This window comes from Tachyglossus aculeatus, chromosome 21 (assembly GCF_015852505.1).
Source record: "Tachyglossus aculeatus isolate mTacAcu1 chromosome 21, mTacAcu1.pri, whole genome shotgun sequence".
Taxonomy (NCBI): Eukaryota; Metazoa; Chordata; class Mammalia; order Monotremata; family Tachyglossidae; genus Tachyglossus; species Tachyglossus aculeatus.
The window spans coordinates 57742156-57767753 of NC_052086.1; the positions used below are offsets into that span (position 1 = coordinate 57742156).

A 25598-nucleotide genomic window follows, 5' to 3' on the forward strand; every position below is an offset into this window, starting at 1 on the left:
CGCCCTGTGACATGGAGACTGGAAATTGCTGCAGTATCTCGGGTGTATGGAGTGAACTGAAAGATGTACAGACTGTTGCATCAGCTTGCGTTGCAAGTAGCCACATTCCCATTTGAGCAGGGTGCCTAGGAAAGAATAGCAATTTCATGAATTTGACTTCCTGGTTATGTCTCGTGGAGGGAGGCAGGCTGATTAAAAAACACCCCAAAAAATTGGACTAGGTGTCTTGGTATCTTTTTACATGGTCTCATGCGGTTGCTTATACGAAACTGTGTGGCTAAGCATCGTGTAACCCCACTCCCCAAAACAAAAAAAACAAAAAACAACAAAAAAATCTCCCCAAAAACAAAAGTCCACCCACCTCCTCCCACTGTAATTCTCCCATCTGGCAGGAAGCAGTGGGGGCAAGAGAGTATGGGCAGTGGGTAAGAGGCACGTGAGTTTGTGGATGGTTTTGAGAGGCTGTGCTTTGGCTACTCCGTCTTTTCCCCTAGCTTTGGCACTAGGGACCCCAGGCACCTGCTGCCTTCTGGCATGCACAGGGAAACTTCTTATTGACCAAACTAAATGACTGTGTGTGCAGCCCAAATAACCAAGTGCGGAATACACAGCAATGCTATTTATTGAGCACTTACAATGTGCAGAGCACTGTTCTAAGCACTTGGGAGAGTGTAATACAACAGAGTTACCCAACAAGTTCCTTGTCCATAATGCGCTTGCAGTCTAAAGAGGGAGGCAGACATTAATATGAATAGATAGCTTAAACTATATTAATTTAAAGGTACATATATAAGTGCTGTGAAGCTGGGCGAATATCAAATGTCCAAAGGTCCTATGTTTTTGTGAGCCTACATCTTTGGTATAATTATATTAATAGTAATACACGTGTTTTTAGTCAACCACAGAAATGCAAGAGCAGCTTCTGGTCTGTGATCTGGAGGTGAGGAGACTTTCGGGGGAGCCCAACTGAGGGGACCCTGAACTGGCAAAGCCTGCAAGCGGTCCAGAAGTGCAGACAAGTGCCGAGCCTACGGGGGTTGGGGTTTGAGGCAGCCTCAGGATAGTGAAGCCCCAATCGGGCCAGTGGACCCATGATCTGGGGCCACCCAGAGGAGGGAGAATGGGGAGGAGACACAATAATAACGACAGCGATGAGAACTGTGGTATTTAAGGGCTTACGATGCGCCGAGCGCTGTACTCGGCGCTGGAGGAGATAGAAAATAATCCGGTTGCACAGTCCCTGTCCCACACGGGGCTCACAGTCTTAGAAGGCAGAACAGGTATGTGTTTAATTTCCATTTTTACAGAGGAGGAAACTGAGGCACAGAAAAAGTTAAGCGACAAACTCAAGGTCACGCAGCAAGCAAGTGGTGGAACTGGGATTAGAACCCAGGTCATCATCATCATCATCATCAATCGTATTTATTGAGCGCTTACTATGTGCAGAGCACTGTACTAAGTGCTTGGGACGTACAAATTGGCGACATATAGAGACAGTCCCTACCCAACAGTGGGCTCACAGTCTAAAAGGGGGAGACAGAGAACAAAGCCAAACATACTAACAAAATAAATAGAATAGATATGTACAGGTAAAATAAATAAATAAATAAATAGAGTAATAAATATGTACAAACATATATACATATATACAGGTGCTGTGGGGAAGGGAAGGAGGTAGGATGGGGGGGATGGAGAGACCCCCAGTTCTGTTCTCTTTCCACTAGGCAGTGCTGCTCCTCAATTAGAATAATAATAATAATTAGGGTATTTGTTAAGCGCTTACTATGTGCCGGGCACTTTTAGAAGAGTGGAACAGAGATGTGGCTGAGTGGAAGAAGTTTCAGGTTGTGGTCCTTGCTCCTCCATTTGCTTGCTCTGTGCAAATCCTTTAATTTTGGGGGGCCTCAGTTTCCTCATTTACAAAGCAGGGATGAAACATGGCAGTCTGCCCTGGACCTTGAGCCCCAGATGGGGTGGGGATTGTGTCCAATTTGATGATCTTGTTTCTGTCCCAGTGCTTGGCACATAATGAGTGCTTAATAAATACCGTTTTAAAAAATGAGGAAGTTTTGGAGTTGTAGAAGGCAGTGACTTGGAAGACAAAAAATGTCAACAGTGTTTCCCAGTTCTTTGCTGCTAAAACAGGTTTTATCCACCTCTCTATGAAAGTGGGCATATTTCCTGTTCTCCTTGAATTATCTGCTTTATGCAAGAATCCATCACAAGCATTGCATTTGCTGCAAAAACACTCTTGGGCTGAAATGAACGCTGAAAACTTTTTTCTGATCAGAAAGGGTCAGTTTTCTCTAAGATGCTCAGAACATACTACCTTTTGTCTGTGCACAAAACATCATTGCTGAATAAGCAGAGGAACTTTGTGTACCGGAGAGAAAATGAGCATTATCCAGCTAACAATCAATCAGTGGTATTTGAGCGCTTACTGTGTGCAGGGCACTGTACTAAATGCTTGGGAGGGGACAACACCATATAACAGACAACTTCCCCTTCCTACATAGTAAATGAATCTTCACTGTCCTCTACAGTGCTCTGCACATAGTAAGCGCTCAATAAATACGATTGATGATGATGATGTCCTGTGGTAGAAGACGGCAGAAGCTCACTGTCTTGTGAAGCAACGTGGCCTAGTGGATAGACCATGGCCTTGAGCGTTAGAAGGACCTGGGTTTTAATCCAGGCTCTGCCGCTTGTCTGCTATATGACCTTGGACAAGTGCCTCAGTTATCTCATCTTTAAAATGGGGGTTAAGACTGTGAACCCCATGTGGGACGTGGACTGTGTCCAACCCGATTAACTTGGCTCTACCCCAGGGCTTAATACAGAGTACGGAACAAATACCATGAAAGAATGAAAAAAAAAGACACCTGGGAGCCTTGCGGTGTCCTTGCTCTTTTACACAGCAGAGCCAACGTATTTGCAAGTAGGGGCTCCCTGTTCATTTGATTGCCCAAACCGTTAAAGCTGCCTGGTTATTTAAGCACAAAAGTTGTAATAGAAGGAAAGAATTGAACTGAATTAGAGGCAGAATTGAGGCGGCAGAGTCCCAACACTGGTTCAGCAAATGTTGAAAATTTTGGATTGCTTAGGCGTGCCCAGTAGGTGGAGATGTGGTTTATAGCAGCCACGTCCACACTGATGACAACAGTGTGTTCAATGTTCAGCATTTTATCTTCTCCACCAGGCCTGTGTTACACAATAGAAACTAAACGATACGCACACACAGAGATGTTTTAGGTTATTAGTACGTAACTTTTTTTTTATGACTCTGCCCGGAGAATTCAGAGAATTATCAACATTAGCATGAGAAAAGATCTGTTAGGTTATCTTGTCCATCCCCTAAGACCTCACCAATATTTTTCCCAGGGTGTAGCCTGCCATATTAAATATCCACTGAGTTTTTACTTTTTTTTTCAGTGACTCAAACAATGGGATTTTGACCACTTTTGGGGGAGAGGAAAACGGTCTGTTATCATTCACTCTGAAAATATTTTCCTTTGAAAGCCCAAATTTCATTGTCAGGTAATTGTAGCTTCTTGTTTGACAAGCTTCATCAATTCAGATTTCTCATCATCATCATCAATCATATTTATTGAGCGCTTACTATGTGCAGAGCACTGTACTAAGCGCTTGGGAAGTACAGATTGGCAACATATAGAGACAGTCCCTACCCAACAGTGGGCTCACAGTCTAAAAGGGGAAGACAGAGAACAAAACCAAACATACTAACAAAATAAAATAAATAGAATAGATATGTACAAATAAAATAAATAAATAAATAGAGTAAAAAAAATATGTACAAACATATATAGATATATACAGGTGCTGTGGGGAAGGGAAGGAGGTAAGATGGGGGGATGGGGAGGGGGACGAGGGGGAGAGGAAGGAAGGGGCTCAGTCTGGGAAGGCCTCCTGGAGGAGGTGAGCTCTCAGCAGGGCCTTGAAGGGAGGAAAAGAGCTAGCTTGGCGGATGGGCAGAGGGAGGGCATTCCAGGCCCGGGGGATGACGTGGGCCGGGGGTCGATGGCGGGACAGGCGAGAGCGAGGTACGGTGAAGAGATCAGCGGTGGAGGAGTGGGAAATTTCTCCTTTGTGCTTTTCTTTTCCCCTTTACTAGAGATCCTCCAGGTACTGTTTAGTACGCATATTCACTCAGTTTTCTTGGACCGTGTCTCCCCACCACCCACACAAACAAAAAACACAAAAAACCCTATTGACCTAGCTAACCTGCAGCCTTGCTGTGAGCCTTGCAGGCTCTGGGGCCCGTCCTGGTAAGTGGCAAATAGTGCAGATCTCTACTGGCATGGTGGTCATCAAAGTTACCCCTGCCCTATCCTTCCACCTGTATGAAAATATCTGCCCTTGGGACAGAATGGGGTGGACTGGGCCTAGATGGGGAGGAGCCAGGCTGGCCTGTTCAGAAGGAAGACAGGGCAGCTCCAAGATGAGCCAGGACACAGCACCGGCAGAGACTCACTGCAGGTTTTACGGCAGTGGTAGCAGCCAGTTATTTATTCAGTGCACCGTTTGGACCCACATTCTAATTCTCCAGCTCAACCCGCGACTTTGATGCCGATACCCACACGTGGGGGTCAGATAAACTGTGGAGAGACAAGTCCCTGCGTCCTAGCTTCGTTTTTTTTCTCCTTCAATCTTCAACCTGTTCCTTGGACCGTTAAATCCTTTTTATTGTCTTTCCTTTGATTTCCTGCATGGGTGCAGTCATCCTTCTGTTTATTTAGTGTTTCGAACACATTTCTCTCTGCTCTGTTGCTTCAGCTTAGATTTTAATTATAGTTCATCTCAGTGACAGTTGTAGGTGCTCAAACCTTGCTTCAGATTTCAGGAGAAATGCATCTCTAAGGTCAGTATTATTAGACCTAAGAGAGAAACTCTTCCTCACTGAGAACTCGGGAGTTTTCCATTGTGGTCTTTAGCACTGCCTCTTGGGCAAGCAGTGTTATCTTTCCCGTAGAATAAACAGAGTTTTTCCCTTACTCCCATCCACTTTCTCATCTTGGAAAGTAACTTTCGAAGGCATTGTGTTATTCTTCCCGCCTCCCGTATCGCCGTCGGATTGGCACTCGATCGGCATATCCCACTTCACTAGCTGTCGCAAGGCTAGCCTCAGCCCTTATTGCCGAGGGTTTAATGTATCAGCGGATGGGTGTAGTGAATCATCACAACAGCTTGTTCTAGTTCTCATTGTCTGTTTCGCTTCCTGACCCTCTTAGAAACCCCTGAATCATCCTGTCACAGAATGGATTAATAATAAATGGCCGGCACTCTGGGCGAGGTAGAGTAAGCGGTGGGTGTGGCCTTTTCCTTTGTGTCCGTCTCTGGTGCTGCCCATTTTGGACAACGTGAAGCTAGCCTTGCCTGCGAAAGGTGCAGCTCTTGCCCCTCAGATCGATCAACTGATAGTATTTATTGAACGCTTACTATGTGCAGAGCGCTGTACTAAAACACTTGGGAGAGTACAGTATAACAAAATTAGCAGACACGTTCCCTGCCCGTGACGAGCTTGTAGTCTAGACACTAATACCAAGCGTCTTCAGCCAAGAGGTACTATAGGCACTTAACCAGTGGGGCACAACCCTACCTAGCAAGCCTGTACAGCCCTCTGTAACTGGAGCTACAATGTCAACAGTGCTTCACTTAGTGTCTGCGCACCCATACCATTGATTGTGTTTTCTGCTTCCACCTTTTTACTGCCAGGCACAAAATAGTTACCCTTGATGACTTTCATTAATCCCTTGTTACTCTGTAGCAAGAGGTTCAGGTTCCACAAAATTGGCCATTTCTTTACTTTTGTAGAATGATAAAAAATAAAACCAAAACGAACTACCCAGCAGCATCCTATACGAGGAGTAATCGTTCACGCTGAACTGTCCTTCAGAATGGGGTGATGGATTTTTAAAACTTCTTTTGGCTGCCCTCTGCTTTAGTTATAGAGGGTTTCTGTGGTCTGCAGGTCGCCGACCTCCTTGTGGCCAAGAACGCCAGTTGATCACCTCACAGAGGTCATCAAGCGCTTAGTACAGTGCTCTGCACACAGTAAGCGCTCAATAAATACGATTGAATGAATTCACCGTTAAGTATTTCACCCAATGGGACCCTGTCACTTATTGGTAAAGGGCTATAAGGAGTTGGAAGAATCTGACAGAAGTTGAGGAGAGGCAGAAGAGTCCCTTTTGAGTGAGGTGTGTTTACTGGGTATTGGGAGGCAGGAAAAGGAGGCAAGAGCTTTGAGAACCACTTTATTATAACAAGTAGCGTGCCATGTTCTGAGGATCTGGGTCACGTTTTGTCCTCCCTAAACCCTGGCATTTTCACTGTCTCTGAACCCCAAAGTAGGAGGAAGGAAGTGTATCTACTTTTCATTTCTCTGGATGGTGTGGTGGGGAAGGGGCAGATAAAATTTTTTCCATCCTTTTTACCTCCTCCAGAGAAAACTCTCTCCTGCTTGAGGGTCAGAATGCGGCAATATCGCGGCACCTCGATGTATTGTTTTCAAACATTCAAACTCTAAAGTGGTTCAAGAAGTATGCATCAAAAATGCAGGGACTTCTTTGCTTCCCAAAGCAGTCAAAATATAAATACATATTTGTAAAATTAGAGGTTCTGGAGGGATAGGAGCTTGACTATTGAAAAAGTTTTCATTTTAATGTCCCCTGTTCACTGAAGGAGAAAGATTTCTGTAATACTTAATGAAAAGTAGCATGAAAGGTCTTTAGGAGAGACTTTTGAGGACAGCATCTTGGTGGACATCTCGATCTTGCCTCTTCTTGGTCTCCAAAGTTGATTTGCAAAGACTTCAGCTCTCTGATGAGAACATGTTTATGACGTTGCTTCCTTTCTCGGTTCTTCACTGAAAAGAGGAAAGGAAGATGTCCTAGGCTGTTACAGTATCGACTCTGAGGTACCTAATGCTTTGAAGTCTTGCTCTTCATCTCATCCTCATAATGGGCGGCAACCTCTAGTCCCTTCGGCTTCAGCCCAGATTTCTGTCTCTCCCTCTATCTCCCCAGCTGAAGCTCAAGTTGAGTGATTGAAATGTAGTCTTTGGCCGCCTGAATACCTCAGCAGCAGTTAGAGATGGGCTTGGACCCAAATGACGTGGAGACTTCGAGGCGAGAAAAGCAAGACCTTTGAACAGCAAAGGTTTACAGCAGCCACAGAGCAAAAGGTACCCTTCTCAGGTACCTGAGGGGAAACAGCTTGGACACCCAAATTACAACACCTCTGAGGCCACCATCTTTGGCTCTGAAGAATGATGTCATGCCTCCTGACAAGCCCGTGTATTGCCAAGAGCCAGTCAGTGAAATAATCGACGTCTCTGTTTACACTTGTTATCGTGCCCTCTGCTCTTTTGTTGAAGTTCCCTCCTCCCTGGTCTTAGGCCGAAGCGGGTAAGGTGGCGAAACTAGGCTAGGGGCGTAGAAATTCTGTGCTTGATACAAAGTTGTATAGCGTGCTGATAGGAAGAACAAAGGAAAGTCTTGGGCAGGAGAAATGAGTTACTCCTTTTGCATTGGGTTAATGATTTGGACTCCGTGCCAGCTCAGTGGGAGCATCTTGCATTTCCTTTATCACGATGTCCTCTGTGGAAATCTTCCCATTTGGTCAGTAGAATTGGAATCTGCTCCTCTGAATCACTTCCTGCCCATAAAGAATACGGAAAAGTGAAGAGAGCGAAAAGGAAGTAACGAACTGCAATCTTAATGTGGTTTTTGAAGGCGAAATTAGACATAATTGTGAAATGATTGCAGTAACTTTTTAATTTGCAGATGATGTTGGAAAATAAGTCCCTGATGTATTTTGGCTTGTTTCTGACAGAGTAGGGCCTTGGGATTTGTAATGCCATAGTTTTGGGCCATTTAAGTTGCCTTCCTGTTTCTGCGTGGCTCAGTGGAAAGAGCATGGGCTTGGGAGTCAGAGGTCATGGGTTCTAATCCCGGCTCCCCCACGTGTCTGCTGTGTGACCTTGGGCAAGTCACTTAACTTCTCTGAGCCTCAGTTACCTCATCTGTAAAATGGGGATTAAGACTGTGAGCCCCACGTGGGACAATGTGATCACCTTGTATCCTCCCAGCGCTTAGAACTGTGCTTTGCACACAGTAAGTGCCTAATAAATGCCATCATTGTTATTATTATTATTAAATGGCCTTTCTGTGGTAGTCTGAAAGGCAATTATATAAATGTAGACTTTCTAGCAAGGCGTAGTGGAAAGAGCACAGGCCTGGGACTCGGGACCCAGGTTCTAATCCTACCTCCACCACTCAACAGATGTGGGACTGTGCGCAAGTCACAGATTTCTCAGTGCCTCATTTTCTTATCTGTAAAATGGGGATTCAGTACCTATTCTCACTCCCCCTTGGACTGGGTGAGTCTCATGTGGGACAGGGACTGTGTCTGACTTGATTATCTTATATTCTAACCCAGCATTTAGTATAATGCTTGGCACATAGTAAGTGCTTAACAAATATTACTATTATTGTTATTATTATCTTGGATATATTGGGAAGTAGAAATATTCGAGAACATAGTTATTAGGTTGATCTTACTGGGCTGTATAGAACTATTTCTGACCTGAGCCAGTGAATTATTTCTTAGCTGTAGTGGATTGTTTGTTCTTAAAAAACCACCATCTTGTGAACCTAACTAGTAAGGAGGTAAATGAGCAAATGTACTCTTAGCTCACAAGCCTAAAATAATGTAGCAGGTCAGCATTTAATTCGCTGTGTAAATCTGAGCTATAGCTTCCAGTTTGTATATGAAGTAGCACAAATTTTTGCACTTATTTTGTTGGTGCTTTTCACTTCCGCTCTCTCTCTCTCTCTCTCTCTCTCCTCCCCCCAACACACCTTCTTCCGCTTAGCAACATTATTTCTCCTCCCTCATCCACTCTTATGCTTATTGCTCCCACTGATTATCCCAGTAGACCCTTAACACCCTCGTGAAACTCACTGGACCCCTATCTCCCCACTCTTCTGCCTCTAATCTGGCCAACTGCTTTGTTGACAAAATCAAAATGATCAGGCATGAGTGCCCCAAAGTCCTCCCCTTCACCTTTCCAGTGCCAAATCCACTTTCTCCTCCTTGGCCATCTCTTAGGAGATCTCCCACTTACTTAAAATCTACCCTTCCACCTGGGCCTCCAACTCTGTTCCTTCTAAAAACCCATGTAATTACTTTTCCTCCCTCCCTGACTGCCATCTTCTGCTCACTGTGGCTCCTTACCCTCTCTAAAAACACACTACCCTCTTCTGGATCCCACTGCACAGTCTAGCTGATACCCCATCCCCCATTTCCCTTTCCTGACCTAATTCCTCGAACAGGTTATATACACCCATTGGTCCCTCTTTCTGTCCTCCAACTCCCCCTTGACCTTTAACAATCCAGCTTGATTGCTTCACTCCACTGAGCCCACTTTTTCCAAGGTCACCAATGAGCCCCTCTTTGCCAAATCTAACAGGCCCTTCTCTGTCCTAATCCCCCTTGATCTCTCGACTGCTTTTCAAACTATGAGAAACTCCCATCTCCTGGATACACTATCTAGTCCTGGTTTTATTGACATAATTCTCTCATTGTTGTCTTTTTACCACTGTGGCCTGATCCTTCTCAGCCTCTTTCACCAGCTCTTCCTCCACCTCCCACCCCATAAATGTGCTTATCCCTCAAGAATCTGTTCTGAGACCCCATCTCTTCTTACTTGTACGTGCAGTTCCTTGTGGAGCTCATTTACTCCCGTGGTTTCAACTACCTCCTCTCTGCAAATGACTCCCAAATGCACCATGCTAATCCGACCTCTCTTTCTCTGCAATCTTCCTGGCTGTTTTGCCAGCACCTTTCAAGCTCAGTATGTCCAAAATTGAACCCCTCATATTCCCTCTCACATCCTCTCCTCCACTTAACTTTCCCATCTGTTGATAACACTACCTTCCACCCAATCTCTGAGGCCCCAATCTTGGCATTATCATTGACTCCCCCTCTGTCAACCCCCACATTCAGTCTGTCACCAAATCTTGTTGGGTTTTCCTCCACAACATTTCTGTGTTCTGCATCTTCCTCTCCAAGTGATCACTACACTGATACGGTGCTTTCTTATCCCAATCTGACTACTCAGACAGACTCTTCACTGGTCTCCCTGCCTCCAGTCTCTCCCCTTTCCAGCCCGTACTTCACTCTGCCGCCCAGATCATTATTTTTATAATATGTTGTTCTGCACACATCTCACTCCTTAAACCTCCAATGATTGCCTATTCCTCATCACATTGAGCAGAAGTTCCTGATCATTATCTCTAAGGTACTCATTTGGCTCCCTCTCTCTTACTAATCCACTGTCTTCTCCCATTAAACCCCAGTTTACACTTTTCATTTCTCCCAAGCTAACCATGCCTCACTCTTGTCTCCCTTAATGCTGACCTCATGATCACAACCTCCCCTCGGCCTGGAGCACACTTTAAATCTGACAGACCACAGCTCCCCTCCATCTTCACAGGCCTTCTGGATTCCCATCTCCTCCCGGAGGCCGTCACTAATTTCTCCTCTTCCTAGTTTCTCTTTTCTTCTTCTGTCGCCACCAACTGCCACTGGAGTGTTTCCTGCCACCTTAAGTACTCTCAGCCCCCAATAGCACGTAAGTTCATATGATGATGGTATTTGTTAAGCGCCTACTATATGCCAAGCACTGTTCTAAGACCTGCGGGGGATACAAGGTAATCAGGCTGTTCCACATGGGGCTTATTGACTTAATCCTCATTTTACAGATGAGGGAACTGAAGCACAGAGAAGTTAAGTGACTTGCCCAAAGTCATACAGCTGACAAATGGCGGAGAATCCAAGTTCATATCTTGCATACTTTTTTTTTTGTTTTTAATTGGAATTTGCTAAGTACTTATGTGCCAGGCACTGTACTAAGTGCTGGGATAGATACAACGTAATCAGGTTGGATACAGTCCATGTCCCACATAGGTGTCACAGTCTTAATCCCCAGTTTACATATGAGGTAACTGAGGCACAGAGAAGTTCAGTGACTTTCCTAAGGTTAAGTAGCAGACAAGTGGCAGAGCTGGGATTAAAACCCAGGTCCTTCTGACCCCGAGGCCTGTGCTCTAGTTCATGTCTGTTTCTCCTTTCCCTTCTTTCATCTGACTGCAATTCATTTATCTCCCCGACTGTATTGTAAACTCCTCCGGGAATCTCTAATGATGTCATTGAACTTTCCCAAGTAATCAGTACAGGGCTTAGCACACAATAAATACTGTTGATCGATCTAAATTTTCCTTTTGGCTCTCATTTGTGGTGAAGTGGGAGTGTTCACACATTTTGAACTGTTTCTCCCACTCTCCTCTATTTGTGGAGTAAAATAGATGAGGCAGAGTCAGTTTCCCTTTGCAGGGTCTCCAGAAGGAAAATCAAAGCTGTGACATTTTGAAGAGCTTCAGGTCACGTTATGTTGCTTTTCCTGGAGCCACAAACGGCCACCAAAAAATCCTTTCTAGGAGCTGTCTTGTGTCATCCTTATTTCTCAAATGATCACTAAAAATTAAGCCATTTTCTCAGTCGTGTTTGGCCAGTTGGAGTACTGGTTTCAAACCAAATCACAGTCACAACTTGTTGATTATAAAGTGAAAGATGTGATCAGGTATGTTCTCATTCACTTTTAATTTTTAAGGACTCTCCCTGCAAATTGAAGCTGGGGCAGGGATCCTTAGGACTCTTTAACAGTCATGACATCCTTCCATGTGGGTCTGAGGGAGGCTTTTCAAGGTGCAGAAATAATTGATTATTCATGAAGTCTAAGACTCCTCCTGCTACCATACAAAGCTCCCACTTATTGCAAGTACTCCAGGGTTGGAAGCTGGCAATTGCTCAGCATTGATATTCCAAAAGGGTCTTCAGCAAGAATGTCACAAGGAAATTGGTTGTCTTTTCTTGGGACACAAAACCAGCTTTGTATCCCACTTTCCCTTCAGGAGTCCCTGTAAAGAATAGGTAGATGTAAATGGGGCCCTTTGCTTCGTGAAAGAATGCACCTTGGAGATGAAAGTACGTTTCAGGCAGCTAGAGCTCTGGAAGGGTGGAAATTAGCTGTGTAGACATAGTCACTTTACATCTGCTTAGAGGCCACTGAAAGCAGATAGCTTTTTTTTTTTTTAAATAGGATGTAGGGGGAAGGAAACCATTGAATGGTGCATTGTTTATGCAGGGTCTATGCAACTGAAATTAAAGATGGCCAGGCTACATTACTTGATGATCTGCCTGGGTTTTGTGTTGTTGTTGTTGCATTGGCATTATGGATTTAAGGCGTCTTGGCTGCTACAATGCTATATAATTTTTCTTTTTAAGTGTGTAGACTCTAATTTGCCTGCTGTGGATATTGCCTCTTCTATTAAACAGGTGTTGCTTGCCGTTCTTGTTTGTACAGAAAGTGAAAGGGAGTTGTGTGTTTTTTTTGTTTTGTTTTTTATGGTCAGCATCTGGCATACATTTTGAGTTGGCATCTGTCTTTGAAGCTTGGCCATACCTGACTCAAGAATAGTGCGTGCTGGGAGACACATTACTTTCTCCTCGCTTCAAAAACAACTGTTAAGACCAAAGGAAGGGAGTGTGAACACAATAATTTGAGAGTACTGGTGAGGGGAGATTGGGAAAATGAGGCCCATGTCAATAAAAACGCCATTTCTTGGGAAAGTGTGCCCTTCTGCATTCCAGTTAGTCATTTACCACTGGCTGTCTCCTGGGGAAAGATTAGAGGCTTAATGAATGAGATTGCCAAATCAGTTGGATTCATCTTCCTTATAACTAGATAGAAAATGAGTCAATTTGGAAGTATTAATCTGTTTTTCAAAGCTACTGACACCTAGTAACTTGGTCCATTTCTTGATTCATCTCTGCCTGTCTGCCAGTAAGTGGAATTTTAAGGGCTCCTCTTGGGCAGTGTTAAAAATGCTTATGAAAACACCTCAGCGTTTTCTCGATAGTGGATATCATGTAATGTGACTTTCTAAAATTAAGAAAAATAGGTCCATGATTTCTACAGGATTCAGTCCCTTATCCCCAGCAGGCACTGTAGTAAACAATAAGAGAGCACTCTGGGTTTAGTTTCTTTGGTGGGACGGTGGGGGAGGCGGTGCCCGGCTGCTACTTCCATCTCCTCTCATCCACTAAACTTTACACTGTTTCTGATCCAGTTTTGTTTGGCGAATGGAGAAAAATCAAGTGTTCCATCCACTTTGCTGACGTCTCACTCCCTTGGTGAACTCATTCGCTCCCATAGCTTCAACTATCACCTCTATGTGGATGACACCCAAATCTATATCTCCTCCCCTGTTCTCTCTCCCTCCCTCCAGCCTCGCATCTCCTCCTGCCTTCAGGACATCTCTACTTGGATATCCTCCCGCCACCTAAAACTCAACATGTCCAGGACTGAGCTCCTTATCTTCCTTCCCAAACCCTGTCCACGCTGACTTTCCCATCTCTGTGGACAGCACAACCACCCTTCCCATTTCTCAAGCCTGCAACCTTGGTGTCGTCCTTGACTCCACTCTCATTCACGCCACATATCCTTTCCGTCACCAAAACCTGCCGGTCTTACCTTCACAACATCGCCAAGATCTGCCCTTTCCTCTCCATCCAAACCGCTGCCACACTCATCCTATCCCGACTCGATTACTGCATCAGGCTCTTTCCGACTTCCCAACCTCCTGTCTCTCCCCGCTTCAGTCCATACTTAACTCTGCTGCCCGGATTATTTTTGTACAGAAACGTTCTGGGCGTGTCACCCCCCCGCTCCTCAAAAATTTCTGGTAGTTGCCCATCAACCTGCATATCAAGCAAAAACTCCTCACTATTGGCTTCAAAGCTCTCCATCACCTTGCCTTCTCTTACCTCAACTCCCTTCTCTCCTACATCCCAGCCTGCTCACTCTGCTCCTCTGGTGCTTATCTTCTCACTGTGCCTTGTCCTCGCCTGTCCCACCGTCGATGCCCGGCCCACGTCCTACCTCTGGCTTGGAATGCCCTCCCTCCTCAAATCCACCAAACAATCACACTTCCCCCTTCAAAGCCCTACTGAAGGCTCACCTCCTCCAAGAGGCCTTCCTACACTAAGCCCCATTTTTCCTCAGCTCCCCCTCCCCTCCGCATCGCTCCGACTCACTCCCTTTGCTCTACAGGCTCCATTTCGATGCCTGCTTACTTGTTTTGATACGTATATATCTATAATTCTATTTATTTATCCTGATGCCTGTTTACTTGTTTTGATGTCTGTCTCCCCCCTTCTAGACTGTAAACCCGGTGTGGGCAGGGATTGTCTCTATTGCTAAGTTGTGCTTTCTAAGCGCTTAGTACAGTGCTATGCACACAGTAAGCACTCAAATATGATCAAATGAATGAATGAATTCACATTCCGTACTGTTGCTGGATTGACTTCCCAGCGCAACCCGTTTTGTGTCAGCATTTTAGGGTGACTACACTTTGGGTTGTAACAGGAGCTAGCCAAAATATAATTTAGGTTGCCGTGAAGCTAAGCTTACCCGGGAAACAGATGTTCCCTTCCCCAAATGGACTCTTTACTTGGCCCATCTCTGCTTTGTGGACTTCATTTGAACTATCCTGTAGTTGGCTTTTTGTGCCCAGTAAGGAACCCTAGGACAGAGGCTACTAGGTGAGGTGGTTCTCAGCTTTTTGTTGCACTCCTTGTGGTAGTTGGGTCTGAATAAAGAACAAATACTGAAAGGTCAGAGTTCTCTAGGTGTCATTCTTTTAGCTTAGCCTAGATGCTAATTGCTGAAAAATGAACGTTTTTCTCTTCCTAGCTTTCTCTCTCTTGGAGGCTTCATTCCCTTTCTCAAAGCCCCAGGTCTCTTTCACCGTCCTCTTTCAAAGTAGGATCCAAACATCTTTTTGAATCTCCCAGCTTCCACTCCTGCTAAATGTTGTCGGTCTTTTAGATTTGTTAAGTGCTGTGTGTATCCAAAATGGATGCTCATTGTAGGAGAGGGAAAATGACAGAACTTTCAAGAAGATGTTACGTTTGTGTGTGTGTGTGTGTGTGTGTATTTTTAGGTTTTTTGTGGGGGGGGGGGTTTGCCACCTCCACCCTTTGCCTCAGGTCTTTCTGTGCTAGTGTGTTGAGTGTGGTTCATTTAAAAAAAAAATAAAATCAACCCAAGTCCACCTGGACAGCTGTATGAAGAATGGAATTGCCTTTAGGGTGAGGATTGAAGGAACATACAACATGGCATCTGCAGCACATTCTTTGCTTTTGGTAAAATGCTAATCCCAATTTAACATTATGACAGCAGCTCATTAAAAGCCGTTTGGAAATGTGCAGATCTAGGCGGTAGAAAAGAAGAGGCTTTGCACGCACACAGTTGAGAATAATGATAACCCACGTGTGTCTCATTTTGTTTTAAATCAAGTAAATTACATAGAGGGAATTTGCAGGCATGGACTTGCTGTGGAATGTTGTCTTTAGGGTTCATAGTAACACAGAGTTTCTAGTTTTAAAAAAACCAAAGCACAAAATTCAGGAGGTATTTGTAGGCAGTTTTATTTCCCAAACATCAAATTTTATGAGATCCTTTCTGACATTTATTTTACACATGTCATAAATCCAAAACTCACATATTTGGGGAGTTGTGTTTGTACTAGTTGTGTCAAATAGCCAAGTAACATGCTTTGAAATTTCCTTATGGAGACCTCTTATATTTACCAGTAAAGACTGTGTCTTTGTATTTTCTTTTCAGCACGTTTAAGGAGAGGCTAGCCTTTTCTTTTGACAAAGCTTTCTCACCAAATGAAAATATTCTGTTTTCTGTGTGGTGCTTTTTTTTTTTTTTTATAAGACTAACCCTACTCAAAAAACCTCCTCTATAAATGTGGCAGGTACAGTGAGTATTACATTTTTTCTGCATTTTACTGACTTTCTTCCCTCCCCTGGCAAAGTTCTGCTTCTTTTGGGGTTGACCTAGTCCTCTCAATTCAGATAATTTTTTGAAATCCCTATAAGATATTTTGACAAGTGTATTTTTAAAACTCTCAGAAGGAATGGTACCTTACTGGATTAAAAGTAGAAATGCTGCTTTCCTGCCTCCCTTCTTTCTCCATTCCTTTGTCAATCCTGTGATCCTGGAATTTACCTGGGTTCTAATCCTGGCTCTGCCACTTGTCTGCTGTATGACCTTGGGCAAGTCACTTAAATTATCTGTTCCTCAGTTATCTCATCTGTAAAATGGGTATTAAGATGGTGAGCTATATGGATTGTGTACAATGTGATTAGCTTGTATCTACCCCAGCACTTAGTACAATGCCTGGCACATAGTGCATAGCAAATAGCATTAAAAAACCATCGCTTTCCTATCCCCTTTGCTATCTAGTGCCTTTTTACAAGTATTCCTCTCTGCCTTTATGCCTATCTTCCCCCCTTTCTCTTTCTCCCTCCCTCCCTCCCTCTCCCTCTCCCCTCCCCACCTGTCTTTTAATCTCAATATCTGTGGGGCGGTGGCAGTAGATATAAAATGGGAGCAAAAAGGGAGCGTGATATTGTGTGAAAGAAGCAGAGGAGGTGGTGGAATAAATTAAGTATATTAAACAGAAGCACTACAATCAGTTCTTTTTAGCAAATTCAGTGGTGGTATTCAGAAAAACTAAAAAAAATAGGCATTTTCTTAGCTCATGAGTCACTGAAGTGCCCTGCCCATGTTTTGCTTTGTACCTTTTAACCCTTAGCATCTCCACCTAGTATGTTTCTCTCTCTCTCTCTTTTTTTTAAGACTATGTTTTCACTCAGGTGCTAAGTGTAAAATTATTTATGATTGAGTGAGATTTACAGTCTCTGTCCCTCTGTCAGGATCTATTAAGTAGACCTCACTCATTCATTCAATCGCATTTATTGAGCGCTTACTGTGTGCAGAGCACTGTACTAAGCGCTTGGGTAGTACAGATCGGCAACATATAGAGATGGTCTCTACCCAGCAACGGGCTCACAGTCTAGAAGGGGGAGACAGACAACAAAACAAGTAGACAGGTGTCAATACCATCAGAATAAACAGAATTATAGCTATGTACGCATCATTAATAAAATAAGTAGAGTAATCCTCAAAATTGAGTTTCTGATTGCCGATGTTGCTTAAGGTTAGGCCACTCGAAGGTCTGCAAAGTGCCTCAACTGCACATCAACACGTCCTCCTGCTGCCCCTTCCCTGCCTGCCCTCCTGACACATATACACCCCCACCCCCCAAAAAATCAGTCTAATGGTGGCCTGGTCTAGTTTTCCCCTGTTCCACAAGGGCTTGACTGATGTCATGAGAATTGCCCCCATGATGGGTGTGTAGGGGCAGACCTAAGAGGGCTACTTGGAGCCAGTGTGGATTAGGGGGACACTGAAGGATTTGGGTTTGCTCCAGGAGGTAACCGCAAAGTCTCATTCTGCTCCGGGCCAAGGAGCCCCCATCAAGGGCTACACAAAGACCATTGGGCCTTTAGGTGAGAAGAGGTTTGGCTGGGGGGGATCAATCAATCAATCAATCAATCGTATTTATTGAGCGCTTACTATGTGCAGAGCACTGTACTAAGCGCTTGGGAAGTACAAATTGGCAACACATAGAGACAGTCCCTACCCAACAGTGGGCTCACAGTCTAAAAGGGGGAGACAGAGAACAGAACCAAACATACCAACAAAATAAAATAAATAGGAAAGAAATGTACAAGCAAAATAAATAAATAAATAAATAGAGTAATAGATATGTACAACCATATATACATATATACAGGTGCTGTGGGGAAGGGAAGGAGGTAAGATGGGGGGATGGAGAGGGGGACGAGGGGGAGAGGAAGGAAGGGGCTCAGTCTGGGAAGGCCTCCTGGAGGAGGTGAGCTCTCAGCAGGGCTATATAGAGAAGGTTGGTTTAGACGCAGTCTCCTCTGTTGAACCTCCAATGAGGGTCACCATCCAGTTCATTCAGTTGTATTGAGCGCATACTGTGTGCACAGCACTGTATTCAGAGCTTGGGAGAGGACAATATGGCAATAGACACATTCCCGGCCCACCACAAGCTTACAATCTAGAAGGGGGGGGAAACAAAGGTAGCCACAACTAGAGTTCTTCTGGCTTGTTTTCCCATCTCCCTTCTGCCTGCACATTTTTGGAATATAGGGTGCCTTTTGACCCAGGAACATCACTTCTAAATTAGCTTAGCTGGTAATGGCCAGGAACCATTCAGTCAGTCAGTGGTCTTGGTTGAACCACAGCCAAGGCAAAAACTTCTAGAATCTTAGGCTGTGAGTCCCATGTGGTACCTGATTATCTCACATCTAGCCCAGTACTTTGTACAGGGCTTGGCGCATAGTAAGTACTGAACAAATGTTATTATTATCATCATTATCTTAGTCGTTGTCCTCCTTGTCTTTCTATCTGCCCTGTAACCACCTGAGCTTGACTTTGTGTTTGAAATAGGCGTGTTCCTAGCTGGCGAATAACCTATGTGTCTGATTTTAGTTTCCAGGCCGACCGCCCTGCACTAAATGTCGTCATTTTCCCCCTGCTCCACGAGGGCTTGACTGATGTCATCAGAGATGTCCCCATGATGCACCTGGATGAGATTACCTTGTTTAAAAGCAGAGTGGCAGAAGAACCTCCCAACTTGTGGTGGTGATGGTGCTCTAGTGGAAGCGGGATGGTCTGTATCGACAGCTGAAACCATTTTCGGGGGGCCTCATCCCACTTCCCTCTCCCTCCTTGAGCTTATGGCTGCCTTAGTGGATGCTTTACAATCACTTCAGTCCAATTGCACCCTAAAGCTAGACGAGGCCGGGCATGGCAGCTGCTGCTTGTGCTCTCCGATACTGTCCCGGAAAGTTCCATCAGCCGTGTTTGGATGGTTCCTCATGGTTAATAACACTTATTTGGTCTGTGATGTAAGGAGCAAAAAAAAAAAAAAAACAAAAAACTCTCCTCATCCCACTCCATTTCACTCAATATGTTTCTGTGTACTTTGGCAGTACGCTCTGTATCCTCTGTTATCTCAGGCACTTTTCTTTGTGACTGCTTGTTACTTGATTGGCGCTGAGGGTTAATTGTTAATAGGATTATATAAGGAGAAATGAAGTGGGCAGCCTTTATTACGGAGAACTAGTAGAAGCATGCAGTTCATATGGATGGAGACAGTCCCTGTTACCCAGTCAGTACTGAGATTGTTTATATATTTGCACATAAAAAAACTTTCAGGATAACATCTGGGATGACTATTGTAACTTCTTCACTTATTTCAAAGGACAGTGTTTTGTAAAGTTCACTTTGTAAACCTTTTCATGAGCATTCTTCCAGATTGAGCCATTTGGACCATTTATTATGCAGTTTTGTATGCAGGTTATTTTCTTCCGATTGGTCCCCAAAATTCTAATAAGGTGCAATGTGGTGTTTGTTTTGAGATGGAGTGGTATTTAACAATCAGATCACAGAGATGCTACACAGTTACACATTTTCAATGACTGCTGGTTTACAAATCTTCAATTACCATGCTTTATTGCTGCTGTTACTAGCCACATGACAGAACAAATGTGACTTTTTTTGCTTTTTTCAAGCTCTCCAGTTCCAAATTTTTAGCTGTTCTTCCAGTAAATAAGATTACCGTCATTGTAATCCAGCCATGTCTCAGATGTTTTAATTCACACATCTTAATTAAAGAAAGGGATTGAGGATCCACTTCCTGTTGATTTTTGAAATAATCATTTCTGAGCTAAAGTCACTTGGAACCACTCCAGCTCAGTTTTTAGCCCAAAGAACGGTGGTTACCTGTCACACAAGCAACCCCAAACCCGAACTCCAGCCCTAGGAGCTTACCTAAGGTGGCTTTTTGAGACTTGGAAGTATCCTGAGAAGATATGTTTGATTTCCAGTTGAATAACTTGTATTAAACTGAGAAAGAAAACTTGAGGCGCGGTTGTGGTCTGGGTGTTTGTGTGTGTGTGTGTGTGTGTGTGTGTGTGTGTGTGTGTGTGTGTGTGTGTGTGTGTGTTCCCCTCCCCCCGCCCAACCAACCTCCCAATTGCCTTATTTATTGAGCACTTTCAAAACTAAAGAAGCTGTTCCAAAAGTGAATAGCTTTTTGTGGAAATGCAAAGGGCCAAATGATGGCAGGGTCGCTTTCCTGTCTTAGTGTCTTATTGGATAATCTTTCCTTCTGGCCTTTTTCCACTCATGAATTGTAATACTTTTACATGCTTTTAGCACCCCTAGCAAGATTATGTGGCTGTTTGGTGGGACAAGTCCAGGAGGACTTCCCGAGGGAACACAGAATTTCCCCGCGGGCCATTGCAACCCCTTTCAGTTGGTATTTTCAGCTCAGCAAGGTCACTGCTTAAAGTTCTGCATTTGTGGTTTCTTTGCAGAATGATATCCAACTTGGGGGCCTCCATTATTTTGTGAAGGCCCCAGGAGGAGAGAAGCTAATATGTCTCACTCTCATGTCCTTCCTGCAAATCTCCAGTTTCTCCTCCGTACTCCCTTCCTAATGCTCAGAGATTGCAGACATATCTTAAAATGGTGATAATTGGATCGGGGCCCAGTCTTATCTGGACCATTTGTGTGCCTGTATGTATCTGATATGATTTATCTCCCAGTGGATCAGATAATTTTCAGGCAGTCCCTATAGTGGCCGTTTTCCTGATGATTTTTTTTTTTAGTGAATTAGTCCATGTGACAAGTTGCGCTCCTTGCTGAGCCATTCTTGCCCGAGGTTCACCTTGCTGTTAACGAACCAGACTGTCATGTCTTTTAGAAGAACTTCTACTCTTTAACTCCTCTACTCCTGAAAAAATGGACTTAAATATTTTTCTTACTCATGATGAAATATAGAAGCCTCAACTCCAGAGAGATTCTTCTAACCTCTTTCCTCTTCTGGCTGAAAGATTGGGAAGAGAGGAAAGCAATTTTTCACTCACTTTTATAAAGATTTGTGATAGAATTTTCCTAGAAAACCAGGAATCTCACAGCAATAGCATTAAATAAGGCCTTGGCCAAAATGCAAGTTTTGAACAGAGCACATCATTTCTCAGTTCCAAATCGTGGAGAAAATACTTTGTTTTTCTACCAGTAGCCTTTTGTTTTTTTCTGTCACTGAAACAGCTCTCCTTTACCTCGACTCCCCAAAGCCTAGAAATTGTTTCAGCTCCCCCCTCCCTATGTAAATATCCCTTCTCTCCCTAAATTACTTGTTCTTGTTTTTAAAGGTGGTTGTGGCACTGTGTTTTTCTTCAAGCGATGCCTCGCCAATCATTCCTTAGGCTTTCAGGGCATCCAGCAATGTGATACGGTTGATCAGGGTAATTACAAAAAATGGAGAAAGCAAGTTATCCTCGTTCTGCTGGTAAGGAACGGCTGGCCTAAAAGGTTACGGCGGTGATTTAGTCAAATTTGAGCACCTGGACATTTTTCCAGTTTGGGGCTTTTTTTGGTGGTTGTTGTTTTTGGCCTCCATCAGGTAGAAGTGATGTTCTAATCAATGAAAAGGGGAATCTAGGGGATGAGAGTTGAGTTTCACATTCTGCCCATTTCATATTCAAAGTGAAGTTTTCCCCCGAGTCACTCAAAGCTACATCCTGATACACGTGAAACTAAGGGGAAATTTGCTGCTCTTGTGTTCCCTCCCAGCTGTCGAAGACGGGGCAGGCGCTACCTGTTAAACATGTAATTTTTTTGAGGTCGAAAGTGATGCCTTCCATCCCAGGTTAATCTCTGTCACATTGAGACCCCTTGCACATTCTGTGTTCTCAAGGTGATGTTTTTAATCCTTTGTTTTTTGTTGAATCGGAAGGTTGCCTCTTATTGCGATAAACGTGGGATTGTGCCTTCCCCAGGAATTTATAAGAAGAATTTAATGTTATCTTTACGACAGAGCCTAGAAAGTCTATTCTCATGAGCAAGCGATTTTAAGCAGGAACATAATTTGTACTGAAAAACAGGTCTGGGGAAGGACAGCCTCCAGGCAAAGAAGGGTAGCTTGTTGGGGAAAGTGGCTGGGGGGAGGCACGCATTGGGGAGTGTGTGTATCAATACACAGAGATGGAAATTGCTGTGAAAAGAGACACAGAAACCGTAGACTTGATATTTTTAGTGTCTCTGCAGCAATCCTTTTACTTAGTGAGAATTTCCGCTGTTTCTGCACTCCAAACAGGATTCACCAGATGTTAATAATGTGCTTATTTTCTCTAAGTGCTATTTTGGCACCGGTGTTAATTACAATTTATATTCTGCAGCATTTACACTGGGAAAAGAACCCACCCTAATAGTCCCCAATTGGCAGGGCTGGGCTATTAAATGTAGTGCCATATGTTCTGAGCAGAGAAAAGCATAGGATTTAGAGCCTGGTCAGCATTAAAGCTTCAAAACGAGGGGGTGGGGCGGACTGTGTGGGCTTTTTGTTGTTGTTATTGTTGTTTCATTGAGGGGGGTCAGGGGAGAACAGAGGAGACATTTATATCTCCTTTTTCACTGATCTCTCCTCCTACCTTTTTGTCTCTTCAAAGGGGCATCTCTCAGGTTGGGCTCTACATTCTCCACGGGATCTTTTCAAAGCTGCATGTCCTGGTGGCCTCTCCCTTCTGGGTCTCTGAGGCAATAAGCCCGTTGTCCGGTCAGAAAGCTTGGGAGCGTCTGGGACTGACCATTCCTTAGAGGAGGGACACGTGCCACCAGTGATCCATTTACCAATTCAGGGAGCATGACGCAGGAGAACAGATTTGAACCAAAAGACACCACCTGGACTTCATCTCCCACGGAGAGCTGGGCTTTCGAACCTCATTTTATCGTTAGTTCAGATCTGAGAAGTCTGATCAGACATGGTTGGTGTCTTTTAGGAAAATGAAGTGGTGGGGGTTTGGGGGAGAGCACTTCGAAGGAGGTGTAAACTCAGGAGGGTCATTTGACATGTAGAAAGCTGTCCTTGTGATCTGTCCATTTCTGTCTTCCTCAGGCAGTCTTAAAATAGGGATTATGGAACTGAACAGTGGCAGAGCCTCAGGCTCCTTCCGTCTTCCTGGGACGCCACTGGCCTGTCACCACAGAGGTCTCGAGACCTCAACAGCAGGATATTGGGTCCCTTGCAGTTCAGTCTTAATTTGGTCCGGGTGAGGGGGACGGGCAAACATAGTCTGTAAAGCAGGATCCCCCGGGGCTGCTTGGAAGTGGATCCTAAGGGGTTTTCTTCCAGACCCTATCAGGATGGCTGAGAAAAAGGGCCAGCCAAAAAATTAGCTCGGATTGGGTTCCTCAAGTAATAGAAATATGACCCTGGTAACAGTTTCCATTCCCTGTATAAAAAAAAATCCAGATTTCACCGCATTGAGCTGACTATTCTTGCGAGTCGTCAATCTCCCTTAACTGCTTCATGCTGGGGCTTGTTCCTACTCCTGGCAAGGTGGTGCCCTGCAGTTGCCAGTTCAGAGTAAATGACCGAGACAAGGTGAACCCTGAGGTGTAAAGAGGATGGAGCCATTGCAGCCAGGACCGGGGACGGTCTTTAAGGAAGAAATCTAATTCTGGAAACTAAAGCTCATTGAACATGACGTGTGCTTTTAAAAAAAGAAAATGACTGACATTTGATGCTTCAACCTGTTTAGGCGAGGGGTAGGTCAGGGAAATCTGATGGGCTCTTGGCATTGGTTCCCAATCCATGGGGGCTCTGGGGAATAATAAGTTTGGTAAATGGGAATTGCGGAGGAAAGGGCTTCTTGGTCCCTTGGTCTCTAAGGTGCCCTCTGTCTCTGAGAGGCACAGACAACCAGAGCTCTGTGGCAGGAAGACAATTTCCATAGAAACCATTTGGGATGTGGTCTGAGGAAATACTGATTAATAGGGAAGGGACACTGCCTGGAGCCCTCTTTTGTTTTTAGGCTACAGTGAGGGACGAACTAGAATGAAGTGGTGGACCGGTAACGGGAGAGTTGGCTGCTGCGGGGGAAAAAAAAGAAAATCCTCATTTCCTCCATTAAGTTTTAAAGGCAGACTCCCTCATCTTCCTGCCCCCATCATTGCTTGCTCCTTTTCGGATTTGAAAATCGCTAAGATCTTGTTAGAAATAATAATAAAAAAGTTAATGGATGAGGCATGATGATTAACATTGTTGCTGTTAGCAGCAGGATCCCAGCCATTTCAGCTATAAAACATGAAGCAAGGGAGGCATTGACCTTTCTGCTGTTGAAATAAATGGAAAAGTCGATATCCATTGTTTTCAATGGCATCGACCTCTTGACACCCCTATTTTTTCCCCACTTTTTTTTTTCCTTGACAGTAAAGGATTGGAGAAGAGGGCCGGGGAGGTGTGAGGGAGCAGTGTGTACTGGTCATTGATCTTGTGGGGAGATAATTAGAAATTTCTAAGATCCACAGAGCCCTAAGGATCAAATACCCCCAAGGAAATTTTAAAACTGCAGATCTCACAGAGGCAGATAGGCTTGAATTTATTTTATTTTTTTACCTTCTGTTTTTAAAACTCAAAATCAGAGTTTTATGTTAATATCATGGAGTCAGGCACCTTTTTTTTCCCCCAGCAGTCCCACCACTGTGAACTTCATCAGTGCAATGAGAATTAGTATTAAAATAGGTATTGCTAATTAAGCTGTTTGACAATTAAGCAAAGTAGCACAAAACCATTAGGACATCAGATTTGTTTTTGAAGTTTGTCCTTTGAAGTGGAAGCTGTAACTCAGCTTAAAGCTGATTAGGGGAAAACCTTTCTATCAACTTTTTATATGACATTTAAGTATTAAAAACCTCTGTCATGGAAAAGTTCACATCTTATTTATTCTCATGTGCGCACACATACCTGATGTTGTCCTGTGTGTAATTCTTGTGAAAAGAGTTTTTGGTAGTGTTGAATTACAATAGAAGTGCAATAGCATTGTCCATTTTTATGCACCCCTGACTTCTGCAACTCATTTTGGTTAACGAGAGAGAAAATATCGTACCATCGATGAAAAGATCCAAGAAGATTCAGTCTCATTTTTATAAGGTGCTAAATAACAAGAAACGGCAACCTGCTTGCAAATGACTGACAAACTCCTCAGTTTTAACAGCTCCATCTGTGCATTTGTTTTACACTTGTACTTACAACTGGATCTGTGAGTTCATAGTAGTGAATCACATTTTGAATGTGCTATTTTCATGTAAATTTGTGGCATGTACAAGATTTCAAATAAAGAGAAATTGATTTTAAAAAGACGACTTCATTGTCTTATGCCCATTTCTGGAAAGTGGATTTCTGCTTTTAATTCAGACTTCGAGGGTGTCATTTCACACCTTTTCAAAGGAGGTTGAGATACCAACCACATTAGGGGTAGTCAGCCTGGGCAGCAGAACGAAGTTCTCATAGCCCAGATTGAATATTTTTTTAAAATGGTATTTGTTAAATGCTTACTATGTGCCAGGAACTGTACTAAGTGCTGGGGTAGATACAAGAAAACGGGGTTGGACACAGTCCATGACCCACTTGGGGTTCATAATCTTAATCTGCATTTTACAGATGGAGTTGAGGCCCAAAGAAGAGAAGTGACTTGCCCTAGGTCACGCAGAAGGC

At 44.0% G+C, this 25598-nt stretch overlaps 1 protein-coding gene across 2 annotated transcripts in view; it reads left to right on the forward strand.

Moving 5' to 3' along the window:
- The window catches only part of FBXL18 (F-box and leucine rich repeat protein 18), a 57625-nt gene extending 37955 nt beyond the window's left edge, over positions 1-19670 (forward strand). Inside the window, exon 6 of one of the 2 annotated variants that reach the window (XR_005455329.1) lies at positions 18524-18607. Coding sequence is in view for 1 of the 2 variants with exons in the window: in XM_038762378.1 (XP_038618306.1) it covers positions 18524-18680 (157 nt within the window). In the remaining variant the exon portion in view is untranslated. Of the gene's footprint in view, positions 1-18523 lie in introns of both variants that reach the window. The other variant, XM_038762378.1, reaches the window with a different exon arrangement.
- The last annotated feature ends 5928 nt before the right edge of the window (positions 19671-25598 follow it).